The sequence below is a fragment of the Petaurus breviceps genome, unplaced genomic scaffold (genome assembly GCF_028583685.1).
Source record: "Petaurus breviceps papuanus isolate PSGF00001 unplaced genomic scaffold, PetGlider_PUasm1.0 490, whole genome shotgun sequence".
Classification (NCBI taxonomy): Eukaryota; Metazoa; Chordata; class Mammalia; order Diprotodontia; family Petauridae; genus Petaurus; species Petaurus breviceps.
The window spans coordinates 29,092,668-29,111,098 of NW_027186352.1; the positions used below are offsets into that span (position 1 = coordinate 29,092,668).

The 18,431-nt window shown below is 37.0% G+C and overlaps 1 protein-coding gene across 2 annotated transcripts in view; it reads right to left on the bottom strand.

Annotated features, from left to right (window-relative positions):
- CTNNA3 (catenin alpha 3) overlaps positions 1–18,431 on the bottom strand; it is a 2,053,326-nt gene that overhangs the window by 72,100 nt on the left and 1,962,795 nt on the right. For both annotated transcript variants that reach the window (XM_069101886.1, XM_069101885.1), the window contains exon 16: positions 10,721–10,826. In XM_069101886.1, the coding sequence (XP_068957987.1) occupies positions 10,721–10,826 (106 nt within the window). The remainder of the gene's footprint in view (positions 1–10,720; positions 10,827–18,431) is intronic.

Consider the following 18,431-nt stretch of genomic DNA (forward strand, 5'->3'; position numbering starts at 1 on the left):
AAGGAAGGAAGGAAGGAAGGAAGGAAGGAAGGAAGGAAGGAAGGAAGAAAGGAGGGGGTGATAAAGATATGGAGGTCATAAGGAAGAATAGGGAAAGAGGAAGGACTTCTTACTTGAAAGCCTCTATTGGAGATTTACATTCTCCACATACTTTCCACATTAAATTTATGTTTTCCATGTGTTTATGATAAAGAAACGAATCTCTGTTTATCACCCTATGTGTCTTCAAAGAAGGTGGGAGTATGTTGTAAGGAGAGGGCTACCATTTGTGCAAGGGTTGAATGAAATGGCCTCTGAAGTTCTTTGTAACACTGAGATTCATCTTTTTCTTGAAAGCTATTGACTAAATGATAAATATTATGGGAAATGAGAATGATACCTTTTAACGATAATGGTAGACAAAATTTCAAGCTTTGTTTTACAAAACAAACTCTCAGTCTTTGTAGAACATTATCAAATGTTGTCATCTGTTTAATGCTGCTATTAACCCATTGACAAATAATCACTGGAATACCATAAGATACCTTGGCTTACCACAATCCACTTTACTGAGGGGGATTTCACTAAACAGGACATCTGTTTAGTTCTCTATTATGGAGATTTTTAAAAATCTAACTTTTATGTGCACCTGGGCATTCACTATAGGCAAGCAGATGGCAACTCAATTTAAATGTTCCTTCTCAAGTCAAACAATCATTAGCTTTGCATTTTCATTTTTCTCTCCTTTTTTTCTGTTAATGTTCAATATAACATTTAGTAGGAAATGACAATAGGGAGAGGCATGGTACTTCAGACTGATTTTGTTCCCTTCAATCAAAAGAAATAATTAGTAACTGACATTTTTATAACAGACTTCATAATGTACATTATGTCATTTTTCCTAAAGTTTGGACCATAGATGCTCTTCTTTCATGGTCCATTTGAAATAACTCCTGCAATTTCCTGGGAAGGTATTAAATATTGCTAAGCTGGCAAAATGAAGGCTGTTACTGAAAGTTGCAATGGTCTCCAGCTTTTACTCTGGCTTGGTAAGATAGGGGAAGCACATAGTATAAGGCAGTGGGTCAGTCCTCTTCATTTCCATTGGCAATGGCGCCAATGACTATGGTCCATGCCCAAGACTGAGTAGCAAATGGTTGTCCTGTTGTTTGGTCAGATCGATTAGGCCAGCTCTTCTAGTGTGAATAGACAGTAAATGAGGGTTTGGAAACTTCCAGGGCATAGGAGAGCCATTTTTAGGAGGACATTTGCAAATATAGGAGTATTTCTTTCTTGTTTCAGTATAAGTAGACATTGCTAAAATTTAGGCTTTTTCAGATTAGAAGACCTTGTGATGGGAGTTATAAGCCAAATATCTGTAGCAATTTAAGAATTATAATCCATGTTTTCTTTAGAAAACCATGTAAGGCAGTAAGATTATATCTATTGTAAAGCATGAAGAAACTGCGTCTTTGGAAAGAGAAATGACTTCCCAAGATCAAATAACTAGTAAATACTTGAACTAGGATTCGAAGCGAAGTCTCTCTTATACTAAGATACCATAAATAGCATCTAATATAAATCCCTATTTTACGGGGGAGAAAACTGAGGTTTCACATAGTAAAGTATCCACATAGTATTTGAATAACATGGGACTTTAAGAAATGCCTTTGTATTATGTATTCATGTGTCTTTCAACTATGTCATGCTTTCTCAAGTAAACAAAGCAAAACTTTTTTTGTTTTTGTTGTCCTTATGTATCTATTATGTTCAAGGCAATATACTAAGTGAGCAATGGGAATAGGGGTAGGTATAGCAGAATGAGCCTGTCATTTCATTACTATAGGGACTCCAAAATGAGAAAGCCCTTTTTCACAATGTAGTCTTATAGTTTTAGAGATTTCCTTAAGTAATAAATGTTTAGGTGACCTGCCTAGGGTCACACAGCCATTATTTATTAGAGGTTGGTACTGAACACAATTCTTCCTGGTTCTGAGACTGGTGTTGTATCCATCACACCATATTGCACCTCCCAAGCACTGAGAAGACAAAATCTCTTCTTCCCTTCTTCTTTCTCCCTCCCTCCTTTTTTTCCATCCTCCTTCCCTTTTTTTCCTTCCATATGACCTCCATATCTTTATCCCTCCTTCCTCCCTCCCTCCCTTCCTTCCTTCCTTCCTTCCTTCCTTCCTTCCTTCCTTCCTTCCTTCCTTCCTTCCTTCCTTCCTTCCTTCCTTCCTTCCTTCCTTTTTTCTTCCTAATAGGTGCATAATACACTGAGTAAATTGAATCAAATCTGATTAACTTTTATTGAACTGAATTGTCTTCTAAAATTTAGAAATACATGATTACCTTGAACAAATAAGACATTTGAAGGGGTTAGGGGTGCTAGAGTGTTATTTGGAACTTGAAACACACTGAGTGGTGGAGAGTCTTAGTATAAAAGACTTTCATTCCAAATCTAATACCATTACCATCTATTCACTTCATAACTTTAAAGAAGTAACTTGACGACTCAGTCAGGATCATACTCTGTAAAATGCATATGATACTAACTTATAGCACCTATATTTTGGGTTTTGGAGGCTTAGTAACAGACCTAAACCCAGAATGGGAAAAGCAAGGTCTCTTACTCCTTTGTCAATTAGGTCACTATTTCAGAAATCAACCGAGAAGAAAAATATATAACCTGTGTTATAATGTGACTGAAAAACCATAACAGGTTACACACACACACACACACACACACACACACACACACACACACACACACATATATATATATATATATGGTAAGATATTTCATATATCTATCTTAACCTATATAAATATCAGCTATTGTTTTTATCATTGATAAAATAAGAAAAGACTGTCTTATTTCTACTAAGTAGGAGTAGTACAATTGGGGTGGTGGGTGAAGTCACTGGATTCCAAGAAAGGAAACCAGGAACTATGGCAGAAGTACAAAATCAGAAATGTACTATAAAATGAAGAGGTAATGTGGAGGTTATGTGTTACAGTAGGAAGAATACTATCTCTAGAGTCAGGGTAACTGAGTTCAAATCTTCCTTTGATGCTTCAGATTTTGTTTGACCTTGGGAAATTCACTTTACTTCCATAGTGTTCAGGTTCCTCACTGTCAAAATGAGGTGGTTGCATTTAATGACCTCTTAGGTCCCTTCCAAACTAAGGATTCTTATCCTATGACCTATGGCTCTTTTATTATTGAATCAAATGCTCCTCTGCTACCAGTTCTCTGAACTCAGAATACTACAATCCATACCACAGTTGAGCTAAAATTTGGATTGACTGACATTGAGTGTACTGTGGAAGAGCAACGAAGAGCTGTGCGATCTTGGACAAATGAGCATAATTGGACCTCAGTTCCTCATTTGTGAGGTGGGAAGCCTAGAATCAAAGACTACCTCCGGCCTTAAATCTATGATCTTAACATTCTATTGAACTAGGAAACTTAACCACAGCAAAATTCCATTAGTTGATCAAATATTCCAAGTCGCAAAAACAACATCATGTTTAAGGAAGTGGGGAGAGCTGCCTGAATAGGTCTAATATTCCACTGGAATGGCCGTGGTACCATTAATTGAACTTTGATTTATTGAGAATTCAATCCATAGAAACAAAAGGTACATTCATTTCAATAGAGTGACTTCATTGATGCTGAGAACAAATACTGGGTACCAATTAAATTCTCCTCGCAGAGAAATGTTTTACATAAAGATATTAGTATCAACCCAAGTGAAGCAGCTAAAAGTATGGAGGTTCACATGGAAATGATTTTCTTGACAGACCTAATGAAGACCTGCCTGATGAACTAATCAGCTGGTGTCTTACTGTGGGAGTAAATATTCTCAATTATGTTTCACATAAGATATAGTTGAAGTCAGAATTTGAGACCATGCCCATTAACTCCCACTTTCTTGTGTGATTGTAGGCAACATTTTTTAAATAACCCTTTGATTATAAACATGAAATAAGGAAAAAATAGACCCTTCAAACATACATGATGACCACTGTTATTGAAGCTACAATATTCCATGTCAAAATGGCAAAAGGGTTTCCCCCCAAAATAGGCATGTTGCTTAAATATCGTATCTAAATATCACATTGGATAATATGAATTCCCTATATAACTGAGTCTACAGATACATTTGCTTATGATGAGACTCCTTTGCTATGTTTCACTAAATCTCAGAATATTAAATCTATAAGAAACCATGGTTGTCATCTGATTCAACCACCTGGATTCAGCTAAGGAAACCAAGGCCTAGAGAGTTGAAGTGTCTTGTCCATGATCACATAGCTACTAAGTGTCAGACTTGAAATGTTGACTCATGCTTCTGATTCTAAGTCCCAATCTCATTTAACCATACTAAACTTCATCAGTTAAAAATGATCAAAAAGTATTTATTAAGTCTCTAGTAGTGGCAAGGTACAGTACTAGGTACTAGGGAAACAAATACAGAAATGAAACAGTCATCTCAACTTGTGCAGCTTATATTTTACAAGGCCTAGACAACCTATTCCCAAGTAAATATATAGTTTATACTGAGTTAGTACCAGTGATTTGGGGGCTTGGAAGGCTGAGGAATAAGTAATAGAATTATCGACTACATGGAGGCAGGGAAACACAAGAAGTGCCAGTTATTTGGAACTAAGATTATTCAGTACACCCCCAGACCTAGCTGAACTCTCCCAACATTGCACTAAAAAGAACCTTTAAAGAAATAGCTCCAACCAAAATTTGGAGCAACAGAGACAAAGAAAGGTCAGAGGGAGACATTTTTTTTTCAACCTAAGACAATTAGGTCATCATGAGAGGCCTGTGATGCCGTAATGGGCACAGGACCAGAACACAACAGCAACACCAGCAGTAGGCATTGGAGACAGTCACTGCAGCAACAGCAGCTTCAGGAGCTCTCAGCCCAGGGATGGTAAAGTGATAAGAGAACTAGTGAGGAAGAGATTACAGAGCACCCTTTGCTAGCACTGAGCACAGCTGGCACTGATAAGAAATCTACTGCCCATAAGGAGTCTTGGGTCACAGTTCCAGGGTAAAGAGGAGAGCTAGCATAAGTGAGCAGGGGCTCTGGTTGCATTTCTAAGTTGGAGAGAAGTGCTATCACTTGCAACTGCAGGAAAACAGTCAGCCTGGTCATAGTTCCAAGATCAAGATGAACACTAGTACTTGTGGCAGGAGGGGAGCAGGGGCCATTTCTGGGTAAAGACCATAGTGGAGATCAGGACAACAGTGATCACACCTCTTCCAAATAACACCGTCTTGGAAGCACTAAAAACTTAACTAGTCCCACTGTAAACAGCAGCATGAAAAAGCCTGAAGCTTGCGATAATGCCTCCCCAGCCCCAGATGAGCAGAACCCAACTTTAACATACAGTTAATAATTAAGAAATAGGCTGGGGAAATGAAGACATAAAAAAACACAAGAAAACAAAAATAAACCAAAAACTTAACTATAGAAAGCTACTTTGTGACAGGGAAGACCAAGACACAAAAGACAACAATGGGAAAATAACTATAAGCATAGATTCAGAGAAAAATGCTAATTGGACCCAAGGTCAGTAAGAATTCCTGGAAGAGTTAAAGAAAGAGATGAATGATGAAAAAAAAACTCATAAAAAGAAATGACAGTGATACAAGAGAATTATGCAAAAAAATAATTAACAGTTTGTTAAAGGAGGCACAAAATATACTGAAGAAAATATCACCTTCAAAAAGGTGATTGGTCTAATGGTAAAAGAAGTACAGAGGACTCTGGGAAGATGGTGTAGGTCAGAAAATTCCAAGCTCTCAAGATTTCCCCCCACAAAAAAAGATAAAAAAGGACTTTAGGGCAAACAAAGTGTATGTAAAAATAAAAAAGAATAGGGGCACCAAAGGGGTCTTCCTGGGAAAATTTGACAAATCCCAGGACAAGGGATTTCTCAATTCTCTGTGAAAAGTAAACACCTCCAGGCTAGGGCCCACATCAACAAGTGGCAAGTACTGGGGTTACTTAGTTTTGGTAGGCTGCCTGGGCACCAGCCACAGGAACTTTCATGCTCAGTATAGTGAGGGGAGTAGGACCTCCACCCTAGACTGCAATCCAGATCCAAGCAGGTTAAAGCAAGAGCGATTACCCCTCAGACTGGTGCTTGGTCCCCCTACACTCTGCAGGCCAGGAGCTGAAGCCGCCATATGGCTCTGGCAGGCTGTGCTGGCATCTCAGCGGTTTCTCGGCCCGGGGGTAAAAGCCACGCACTCCCAAGCCACGCACTCCCACTTACTGGGTCCCAAAGTCCAGACTGCACTGGCCTCTCACCTTGTCCTTCGCATCTATGTGTTGATAAATCTGGAAAAGGCCACAGCTGCTGCTGATCTGGAGACCCTCTGCCAGGCTGCTGGTCAGGCCCGCCCTGGGGCTAAAGCCTCGGCGTGGTACTGGGCCCGGCTCCCAGAGTGTTGAGCTGGCCGATTCCTGCCGGCCTGCCGGGCTGTTCTCAGCGGGAGGTTAGCTTCTCTGTGTCATTTTGTGGGTTCTGCAGCTCCAAAGTTTGCTTAGAGTCCCCTTTTTACATGGATTGGGGAGGGTGGAAGCTGGAGCCGGGGAGGGTCGTGCTTCTACTCCACCATCTTGGCTCCGCCCCCAGTACTCGAGTTAGTTTACTTTTTAAGGTGTTATTTTCTTCAATATTTTTTGGAGTCTCCTTTAGGAAGATGTTGATTTGTTTTTCATGATTTTCTTACAACACTCTCATTTCTCTCAATTTTTTTCTCTACTTCTCTTACTTGTTTTTTTTTTTTCAAAATCCTTTTTGAGCTCCTCCATGGCCTGTGACCAAGTCATCTTTTTCTTGGAGGCTTCTGTTGCAAGAGTTTTGACTTTTGTTGTCTTCTTCTGATTCCATACTTTGATCTTCTTTGTCACCAAAGAAAAATTATATAGTCTTCCCCCCCCCACACCCTATATAGTTTATATTTTTCCTCTGTTTGCTCACTTTCCCTGCCAATTACTTAACTTTTGAGCTCTTTTCCATGGCAGACCTCTGCTTCCAGAGTGGAGAATGCTGTGTCCAAAATTTCTGGGGTTTTGTGCAGCTGTTGTCACAGCTACTTCTAGGCACCTGCCTCAGAACTATTAGGACTCCCTCTCCATATCAGCCACAAGCTCTGCCATGCCAGCTCTCCTCCTCACACAGGCCTGCCACCCAAGCCTGTGACCCAGATGCAAGCAAGGCAAAGCAAGATAATCCTGCCTCAATGCCAGCAAAGAGATTCCTGCAAATTCCCTCTGATCAGCTACTTGGTCTCCCCATCATCTGTGGTCTGCTCTTGCTACTGCTGCTGCTGCTGACACCACCTCTGCTTCCCCCGGAGCAGTGGCTGGACTATGCTCATTTCTCACCCAGGTCCAATGGGGTTTCCCCACTGACCTTTTACTTTCTCTTTGGTGTTTTGGGGTATAGAAGTCTGGAAACCATCACAGCGGCCACTGATTCAGTCTCCTGAGGTCTGTTGCAGCCCATTGTGCTCTGCCAGTGCTGGCATGGACCATGTGGGACTTCACTCTGTCCTCAACCTGGTGCAATAGACCCTTCCTTTTGACTTGCCAGGCTATATTACACTGTAGATGTATTTCATTCTGTCATTTTGTGGGTTCTGTAGCTCTAAAATTTGTTTAGAGGCATTTTTGACAGGTATTTTTGGGGATTGGTAGATGAGCTCAAGCAAGTTCCTGCTTTTTCTCCACCATCTTGGCTCCACACCTCCCTTCCCCCCAGAGATACAGAATCTTAAGGAAGAAAAGGGTATATTGAAAATAAGAATTGGGGATGTTGAAGTCAATGAAGTTATAAAAGATGTAGAAATAATTAAACAATATATGAAGAATGAAAAAAAGGAAGTAAAACATCTTATAAGAAAAACAACTGATCAGAAAAACAGATCAAGAATAGAAAATATAAGAATAATCAGAATATATGAAAGCTATGATCAAAAAACTATCTTGATACAATAATACAATATATAAATAACATTGTCCTGAAGCATTAGGGAGGGAAGTAGAAATAGGAAAAAAAAAACAAACTAATCAATCACCACTTGAAAGAGATCCTATAAGGAAAACTTATAGGAATATCATAGATTAATTCAGAAACCTCCAGCTCAAGAATAAAAATAGTAAAAGAAAGAAGAAAAAAATTTATTTAAATATGATGGTGCCACAATTCAAATCACAGAATTTCTAGCAGCAGAGACACTAAAGGACCAAAAGTCTTTAAACATTATATATTGAAGGTCAAAAGAATTGGCGCTCTGGCCAAAGATAGTGTATCCAGCAAAGATAAGCATAATCCTGAATGAAAAATAAAATGGACCTTTAATCAACTGTCAGATATTCAAGACTTTGTTAAGAAAAAGCTTAACTTAATGGAAGATTTGACATACAAGAGTCAAGAGAAACATAGGGTGCTAAGATTTATGGGAATGAGAATATGGGGGGTATACTTGGAGGGGTATATCTAAGTAACAGGAGGGCAAGATAGTGGATAGAAGTGAAGTAGAGGAGTCAGGAGGGATAGGAAAGGAGTTGTGCACAAACATAAAAGCAAAGTTTGGGAGTAGAATTGGTTAGGGAAAGTATGTCTATATATCTATATATGTATGTGTATATATGTACATATCTATATATAGAAATATATTTTTACTCAGTTGAAGTGTTTGTGGCAGGTGGAGAGCACAAAAAAAAGTAAAAAGTGCATAGCAGAGAACAAAAGAAAACTTTAAAAGAAGCAAAGAAAATATGGGCAGCTTTCAGCACAATGTGTAGTATTAATCATATAGATTTTTTTTTTTACTTTTTTGGAGAAGAGAAGGCAGGGCCATTGGGGTTAAATGATTGGCCCAAGGTCACACAGCTAGTAAGTGTTAAGTGTCAGAGGCCACATATAGATTTTTTTAATTGTAAATTTATCATTAAAGATTTGAATTTTGTCTTATGTTTTGCTATGCACATGACATGACCATTGTTTTAACACAAATTTCTTCTCTTAATACTACTGTGTGTGTGCTTGTATTTCATGAATTTTAGAAATGAAAACCTCTAAAGATACAAAGTTGTAGATGACCCAAATGACCATGGGGAGACTGAGGAATATATAAATAGAGGAAAACCTATCTAATGGTTATCTGTATTCAATAAGTGGCAGGTGGAGCACACATGCAACATATGTAGAGCATCCCTTTAGCTTTTAAAAGCTATGTAAATGTGAGAGATTATACATGTGCATGATTAGAAAAGGAGTTAGGCAGATCATGCACCAAGAGTAAGAGATCACAGTTCAATACCTGAGGGTAATAGCATCATTCACACATTGTAATAAGAAAAAAGGAAGGTTTATAGTATTTTTGAAAGATTTTTGGAGGTTCCATGAGAAGCCTGGGACAAAATTGCACAGAAAGAGAAAGCACAGGTGAATTTTGATGTATATTATACAAATAGGGTGGGAAAAACCACTATGTTTATGAAGTCAAAGACACAATCGAATAGGGAAGCATGCACTGAGGAGATATATGATCTTTAAATATTAATCACTGGTAAAACATTTCATCAAGAATTCTTACCACATTAACCTTAAGTGTGTGTATCTTAGCAAATTAATGGTGGCTATTTTTATTAATATTCATTATTGATTTTAATAGTATTAATGTTTTATTGAATAATAATTATTATCATTACAGTTTCAAATGTGATACTCATTAAATCCCAGAAGATGTAGATTAAGCTCTTAGTAAGGAAAATGCATCCTAAAAAGAAGACTATCAAAAGTCAGTTTGTATTATATAAAGAATATATTTATCAATTTTTAGAAATAGATCGAGAGATAGCTGCATGAATTCCTCCTGGTATTTTGCTTGTATGTGGATATCATAGACATTTCTATGAGTTCTTATGATATCTTATCAACCACCCAAATATAATTTGGAACCACATAATTTATATTTCAAAGGATATAAATCAGAATTCTGTATGAACCTTTTACAAAAAGAGTGAAGGATTTACTAAAATATAAAGCCTTGGAAGGGTCTGCTATATGTGTGAATTGAGGCAATATCCATCTTAATGAGATAACTGATGCATAAAATTATTGAAGCCACAAATAAGGTTTAGATTGGCTATTAAAATTAAAGCACCTGACATACAACCTTAATACTTTTTTCCTTATATAATTTCCTTATATACCTTCAAAACTTATTTCTAATACTACATCTGATGTGAAACCTTTTCTGACCTCTGCTCCTATGTACTAGAGTCTTTCATAATAGATTTACTTTGTAAATATATTCAATTTGATATATGTATATACACCCCCCCCACACACACACAGGCTATATATTCTTGAAGAAAGATTTTTTTTTTTATTTTGTTATTTTCTTTGTAACTTTAATGCATAGATGTTCAGTAACTTACACATTGTAGACACCTAGTAAATGCTGGTTGATTGATTTTTTTTTTTCCAGAAAGTGATCATGTAATCATATCTACCTTTTCAGAAATATTTAGTTCTGCCAAAGTCTTACTGTGTCTATGAAAAATTGCCCCAAAGATGTCAGATTACAATCTGCCTTCTGACTGGTTGAGTCAACACCTTTGCTTTAAGCAGGTATGTCCAAATCACAGAAAGCAAGAGAATGAATTTCCCCATGTCTATTTCCTAAAGGACTCACTTGTTTTGCGATTTGCCGAGCAAGGACATCCATCCTTGAGCCTGATTCAGATATCATTTTAGCTGCATAAATTACATCAGTTGTATGCTTCAATGGGCCTCTGCCCCTAGAAATAGAGAAAAGCATAGTGGTTAGGCTTACAAATAAACAGGAACAAATCATACATCAAAGATCATTGATATCAGTCCTCAGGTAACTCATACCTTTAATTCAGAAGGCAGCACATTTTTAGCCCAGTAGATGCATTTAAAAACAAAAAGATGTGAAGTATAATCAGGAAAATCAAACAGACCAAGGAGATTTCATTCCATCATTCATAATCAATTAATTTGATCTTCTAAGGGATTATTGCAACTTGTTTTCATTTCCCCAGAACCTTGTATAGGGTCTCTAGGATATAAATAGTAGTTGAAATAAATGCTTTTGTTTGTCTAACTTCATTTCTACAAACATTATTAATTGTGTATTACATGTCAAAACCTATGCTAAAAACCAAGGATACAATGAGGGGAAAAAATGTCCATGTCTTCAAAAAGCTCACATTTACTAGAATGAAACAATTTTATATATATAAGTCATGAAGAGGCAAAAATACAAGCTTTGTTGTTAGAGGACCTGCATTTGAACTTGACCTGTGAGTTTCCTGCTCATGTACCCATGGATAAGTCACTTTTACCTCCCCAGGTCTCAGTTTCTTCATTTATGAAGACTTCATTTCTATATCTAGATTTAAAAGTACTTGAGATTCTAAATTAAACACCAAATATTTTGAGAGGGGGAAGCATTTATGGGGGGTAGAGACAATTGGAAGGATTTTTTTTCTCTTGTAAGAGGTGGTCCATTAGCTGTATTTTGAAAGGAAAGTAGAGATTCAAAGAGATAGGAATTGGGAGGGAGAACATTCCAGGCCTAGGGCCATGATCTGTGCAAAGGTATCCAAATGGGAGATGGAATAGCATATAAGATGATCATCAAGTAGACCATTTTTCCTGTGATGAGCAGTACAGAAGAGGTGATCATATGTATATTTTCAATATATAGTTGGAATTATAATATGTAGTGCTTTAAATGCCAGAGGAGTTTTTTTTTCTTTTTATTTGTTTTGATGCTGAAAGTGATAAGGAGCCAGTGAAGCTTCTTGAGCAGAAGAGTTGACATGATTATATCAAAGATAATTTTGATCAATTAGAAAAGTTTCAAGAACTCCATGACCAGGAGAAAATGCAACAAACATTTCAGTTCAACTGAAAATGCACAAAAACACACAATTTTTTAAAGAAATTACTATGTTCAAGGAATCATGCTAAGAGGTGTGAGGTATAAATATCAATGTCCCTATCTTAAATGAAGAATTGAAATTACACGAGTCATAGAATATATTAAGATCATTTTGCTATACATAGTTGAAATACTATTCATCTTTGCATTACCATTTTCCATTCAATTTTTTTAATTCAACAATAATCTAAACCAGCAAGAATTTATCAGTATTTTCTAAGTGCAAGACACTGTGCTAGGATATAAGGCCCTCACCACCAAAAAGTTTACATTCTTCCAGTAAGATACAATATACAAACAAAAAGAAATACAAAATGGTATACAGAAAGAGATAAGCTCTATTACCTTGGTTGGAAGGCAAATATGTGAGGGATTTGGACTGGTCATCTTACAAATTTTGGGCCTAATAAACTAAGACTTATAATTTGTGGAAATGAGGAAGGAGATGATTTCAGGTAACTAGGAATTCAACCTGTATATAGCAAAAAGAAATGGAGAATGGCACATTAAATTTTGGGAATGGCTAGTCAACGAGTGTTGGATGAAATGTAGAGTGTTTGAAGGGAAGTAATGTGAAATAAGAATGTAATTGGAAATAGGAAACAAGGAAGGAAACAAGTATTTATTAAGCACTTACTATGGGCCAGGAACTACACTAAAACTTCACTGATATCTCAATTTATCCTCACAACATTAAAGGTAGATGCTATTACTATCCCCATTTTATAGTTAAAGAAACTAAGACAGACAGAAGTTAAGAGACTTGCCCAAGGGACACATAGTTAGTAAGTGTCTGAGGTTAGATTTAAATGCAGATTTTCCTAACTCCAAGTCCAGCTTGCTAGCCTTTGCACCATTTAGCAGATCAAGTGCTGAAGGTTTTAAATGCCATGTTCAGTCAGTCATTTATTATGTACCCTCACTGTGGTGCATTTGAGATACAAAGAAAGGGGGAATCAGCTTTGCTTTCATGGACAATGCTTTCAAATGGGGATCATGTAAATTTATGGATACATACAAGATATTTGCAGAGGATATGGAAGGTTAAGTACAGAGTAGAAGCCTTTGCTCACTGGGAATCTAGGGAAAGTCTCTTATCTCTGGAAATGTGGTATTTAATCCGACATGAAACAAACCAGTGATTCTATAAGTACGTGGTGAGTTCATATTACATCTTAGAAGCCTAAGAGAATCACTGAAGAGTTTTGGGTAGGAAAATGACATGGCTATACAATGTTTTCCAAAGGTTATTTTAGCATCTATATAGAGGATGGATTAGAGAGGGTAGAGATTGAAAGCAAGGAGAAAAATTAGAAGGTGGCACATTAGTGGGGTTGGTACATTAATTTAGTCTGTCCCATGATATAAAGAAATAGGGTAAATAGGCTTTACTTAAATAGAAGTGGGAGTGATGAAGAGATGGAAATTTATAAGCCCAAGTAATGCAAGACTATTCTTACACTTAGCCTGTGAGCATTGAAACTGAAGTTCATTTGGCTGTGGTTATTCATAGGCTAAATCTTGTCTAAAGGACTGGCATATTGGCTTTAGAAGAGAAAATTTTAATCACTGTAACTTAGTAAAAAGAAGATGAGATAAATAGCAGGTAGCCTGAAAAGTTATGCCTAGAATTTGTAGAACCCAAGTCACACTAAAAAAACTGAGACAAGAAGCTATCCCTAATAAGTGCTGTGAAGCCAAAAGCTACCAAAAGTCCAGGGAAGAGATGCCTAGAAAAGACAACCTCACATCTTATAACTGAAAAATGATGTCCTAATGATAACACAATGAGGTATTATGATGGTATTGCAAAGGAGATCATCAACCCTGATAATTTGTCCTACAGATTTCTGTTCCTTAATGGAGCAATTGACATGCATTTTAGTGAGAGAGGCAAGTGCATATTTATGGACATATAGAATTTGTAGGTAAGCAAGGTGGCGCAGCAGAAATTGCTGGCCTTGGATTCTGAAAGACCTGAGATCTGACATCTCACAGGCACTTGCTGTATGGCCGTGGGCAAGAAATTTAATCTCTGTCGCCTCAGTTCCTTCATCTCTAAAAGGCAGATCAAAATATCTACCTTCTTCTCAGGATTCTGGTGAGGAACACTTGATATGATATTTGTAATGTATCATCATCATCATCATCATCATCATTATTATTACATAAAGATAATAAATACAAAATAGAGAGGGAGAACATTGTAGTGATGGAGATCAGATAAAGCTTCATATAGAACTTCATGCTTGTGCTGGGTCTTGAAGGAAGAGAGGCATTCAATGTGGTTATAGCATGTTCTGTATTTATGTGCATTCAATGTTTATCACCTGGCAGACCATTCATATTTAGTACATATAATACTTCTTCTATTGATTGTGTGGAATTTTTTGGAGCACTGTACCCCTTATGCAAAAGGGCAGGAGATTTTTTGTCACTTTTTTGGCTATAGAAGTTGATGGAATTCTATGACTAATCAGCTTTTTAAAATGAACATACTGGTCAGGGACCAGGAGCTAGGCTTTTTGAGTGACTGCTAAGTGGCAGAGTACTTTGAATTTTAGATAACTTTTCCAAGGTCTCAGACTTTGAAGAGATATCCAATTTGCTAAAAAGTCAAGTGAGGGGTTTAAGACCTATATAGATATATATTTTGACAAAGCTTTTTTTTTTTTTAAATTAGGCTTCTCACTTTCAATGGAATCACATCTCAGAGCATGAAGCCAGGTGCTTAAGCCATCTGGGAATAGCTTTGGCCTGCTAATATAGAATACAGTTAGTCTTTAATTCTTTTGACACATACTATCTGACTTCCTTGGACATCTACTAAAAAGACATGATGTAGACATTGGACTCTCACGCTCTCCCAGTGAGTCAGTGACATCCTGACTTTTTCCAGTACAAAAATCATCAAGAGATTTTGTTTATTCCAAGTGAGCCCAAAAGCACTTCATTTGAGAAGCTTAAATCAAATTCCCTGTATTAAACAGGTAGTGCTGTGTGGAGAGTTTTAAGCAAGGCATCGGCTTTCATTACTTCTATGAATCTCCTGAGAAAGTTAAATTAGAAAAATGCTGCCTAAGCCCTTGGAAGGCAATTCATCATTTTTCAAGGTCTACTACAATGGACAAAGGTTATTGGGAAGATGTGTAGCTCCACACAGCAGCTAAAGACAATAATGGGCCATTTCCCACTGCATCAATATATTTCCATGTAAAAATGTGCTAAGTCAAAGCAGTCAGATTCCCTCTAGCTCCTAACACATTTACCAAACTCACCACGAAGCAAAGCTAACATTTTAGACAGAGAAAAGGGTCTTAAATAGTGATGACAATAGAATGTGACAACTTACAATTAATCTTTTACATTTTTTCTTAATTAAATGTATTATTTGGCCAGTTTCCTATTAAATGTTGGACAAAGTGCATATTTTAAAAATGATTCCCCATCAAGCCAACCATAAAACTTATATCCAAAAAGATTCATGCCATGGAATACTGATGGATTTTGAATGTTTTCAGGCTATGGCATGACATGTGATGAAGTTTTCCTTCTCCAGCAAAAAGCATTCAAAGAACTGATTAATTGGAAAAGAATATGAGATCTAGGTTCAAATATTAGCTTTACCACTTATTGTCTGTGTGAAAGCAGGTTACTTAAGCCTCACGAGGCTATAGTTTCTTCCTCTAGAAAATGAGAGAATTCAATAGAAAATCTCTAAGGCCTTTCATCTCTAAATCTATTAATAGATTATCCTATGACTCAGTGGACATTGAATTAATTTGAATAACATTCTCATAGAATATTCCATTAGCCACACTCCACTTCAATCACTACCCTCTGTCTCTGATTGGAGAATAGAGCCATGAATTCAAACACCTCCATCTAAGGAGGGAACATCTCATTACTCACCTGGCTGTGCCATTTTGGAATTCCTCTGGTTTTTCTTATATTTCCTTTTCTAGTGCACCTTTCTTGACCTTTCCCTCTTCCACTTTTCAACTAGTATTTTGTTTTCTCCTATTAGACTGTAAGTTACTTGATGACAGGGATTGCCTTTGCTTTTTTATTTGTATTTCTAATATTTAACACATTAGACTGTTAGTGTCTGACACATAGTAGATACTTAATAAATGCTTGCTTGCTTGACTAATGAAAGTAAAATGAGAAAAAATGAGCCCCTTGTGCAAAGATTTTTCTTTTTAAAGGTTGTGATTCTATATGTTATAAGGAGAAGGAGGGGCAGCAAATATAGGACATGTCCCTGGGCTCTTTGGAGTCACTGATAACACCACACACCAAAAGTGATGAGAAGGTTCCACAGGAGATAGTTGTGTCATAGATTCATAACACATTAGGGCCGGGAATAGGTTTGGAACATACCTAATGAAACTCCTCTAATATTATAGATGTGGAAACTGAAACCCAAATAATCATAGAACCCAAAGATAACGATCTTTGCTATCTTTGAGTTGGAAAAAAAAAAATTAGAGATTACATCATCATTTTGCAAAAAAGGAATTTGAAACCTCAGATAGTGAGATGATTTATCCAAAGTTATAGAGATAGATTATGGAAGAGTTTGTTCCACCTGATTGCCAGGATAGTTGTTCTTCTACTGTATGGCATTTTCTTCTTTTCTTTTCTTTTCATTTTTTTTTCCAATTGGGGCAGCTAGTGAATAGAGCATAAGCCCTGGATTCAGGAGGACCTGAGTTCAAATCCGGCCTCAGACACTTAACACAAAAAACTAGCCAGGTGACCTTGTGCAAGTCACTTAAAGTGCCCTCCAAAAAGCAAAAGCATAAAATAAAGTAAAATAAATGTTTTTCCAAATTATGATTAGTTTTAACATTCATTTCCACAAGATTTTGAGTTACAAATTTTTCTCCCTGTTGTTCTTCCGCCCCCCCAAAATAGGGAGCCTAAAGAATACCCCTTCTCCCAATCTGTCCTTTCTTATATCCTCCCCCATCTCTCCCCTCCCCCGCAACTCTCTAGTAGGGCAAGATGGAATTCTATACACCAGTGCCTGCATATCTTATTTCCCACTTGCATGTAAATTTTTTTAAACATTTGTTTTTTAAAACTTCTTCCCTCCTTACCTACCACCACTGGGAAGATAAGCAACTCAATATAGGTTGTACATCTGAAATTACGCAAAACATTTCCATAGTATTTTACTGTGAAAGACTAACTATAGGTCCCTTCATCTGATCCCACCCCCCACTTATTCTATTTTCTTCTTTGAACCCTGTCCCTTTTCAAAAGTATTTGTTTCTAACTATCCTCTCCCCCAATCTGCCCTCCATTCTATCATCCCCCTCTTATCCCCTACCCCCTAGTAACCTGTAGGGTAAGACACCCAGTTAAGTGTGTACATTATTCCCTCCTTAAGCCAAATTCAATGAGAGTAAGGTTGGCCCATTCCCTTTTACATCCCTGCTCTTCTCCTCCATTGTAAATATTATTTTGCCTCATTTATATGAGATAATTTACCTTAATCTGTCTTTCCCTTTCTCGTCCCAATATATTCTTCTCTCACATCTTAATTTTATTTTTTAGATACCATCCTTTCATATTCAATTCAATGTGCCCTTTGTCTATGTATACATGTATATACATATGCACACACTCACATGTATATTTATACACACATATTATATGGCATTTTCATGCTATGAAGACTCAAAGGAATGCCACCTGATGGTTATAGATAGAACCAAGAGAGAAATCAGAGCTACAATAAGGTGGAGTTACTCCCCTTTATGCAATTTATGCTGCAAAAATGTTTGTTTGTTTTTACCCATGTTGATATAAAATGAAATTTATACTGAATGTTATATGTATTTTTTTTCACTTGAATGTAATAATATGTTTTCTCCAAAATGAACAAATAATTTCTTCTTCCAAGGCAGGAATGGGCTTGATGTGTTTTGCTCTTTCAATTGCCACTGAAGGTTTTGAAGACCAAATCTTCAGGCAAATTATTTTGTAGTCAGAATCCTGTGCCAGGCGATTGGTGAGAAATTCACCATCTGTGTATTCGGCTCTGAGAATTCCAACACTGAGTGAGATGATCATGTAGTTCTCCAATCTCTTTCTAGCCCTTCTGTTACTTTCCTAATGTTGACATACTCCATTCCAATATGATGCTCAATCCACATTCTTACTGATATTGATTCAAGAAGGCCTGCAATTTGGACATGAAAAATTTTCTTTCTTCCTATCTCTTTCTTTCTTTCTCTCTCTCTTTCTATTTCCTTCCTTCCTTTGTTTCTTTCTTTCCTCCTTCCCTCCCTCCTTCCTTCCTTCCTTTCTCTTTCTTTCTTTCTTTCTTTCTTTCTTTCTTTCTTTCTTTCTTTCTTTCTTTCTTTCTTCCTTCCTTCCTTCCTTCCTTCCTTCCTTCCTTCCTTCCTTCCTTCTTTCCTCT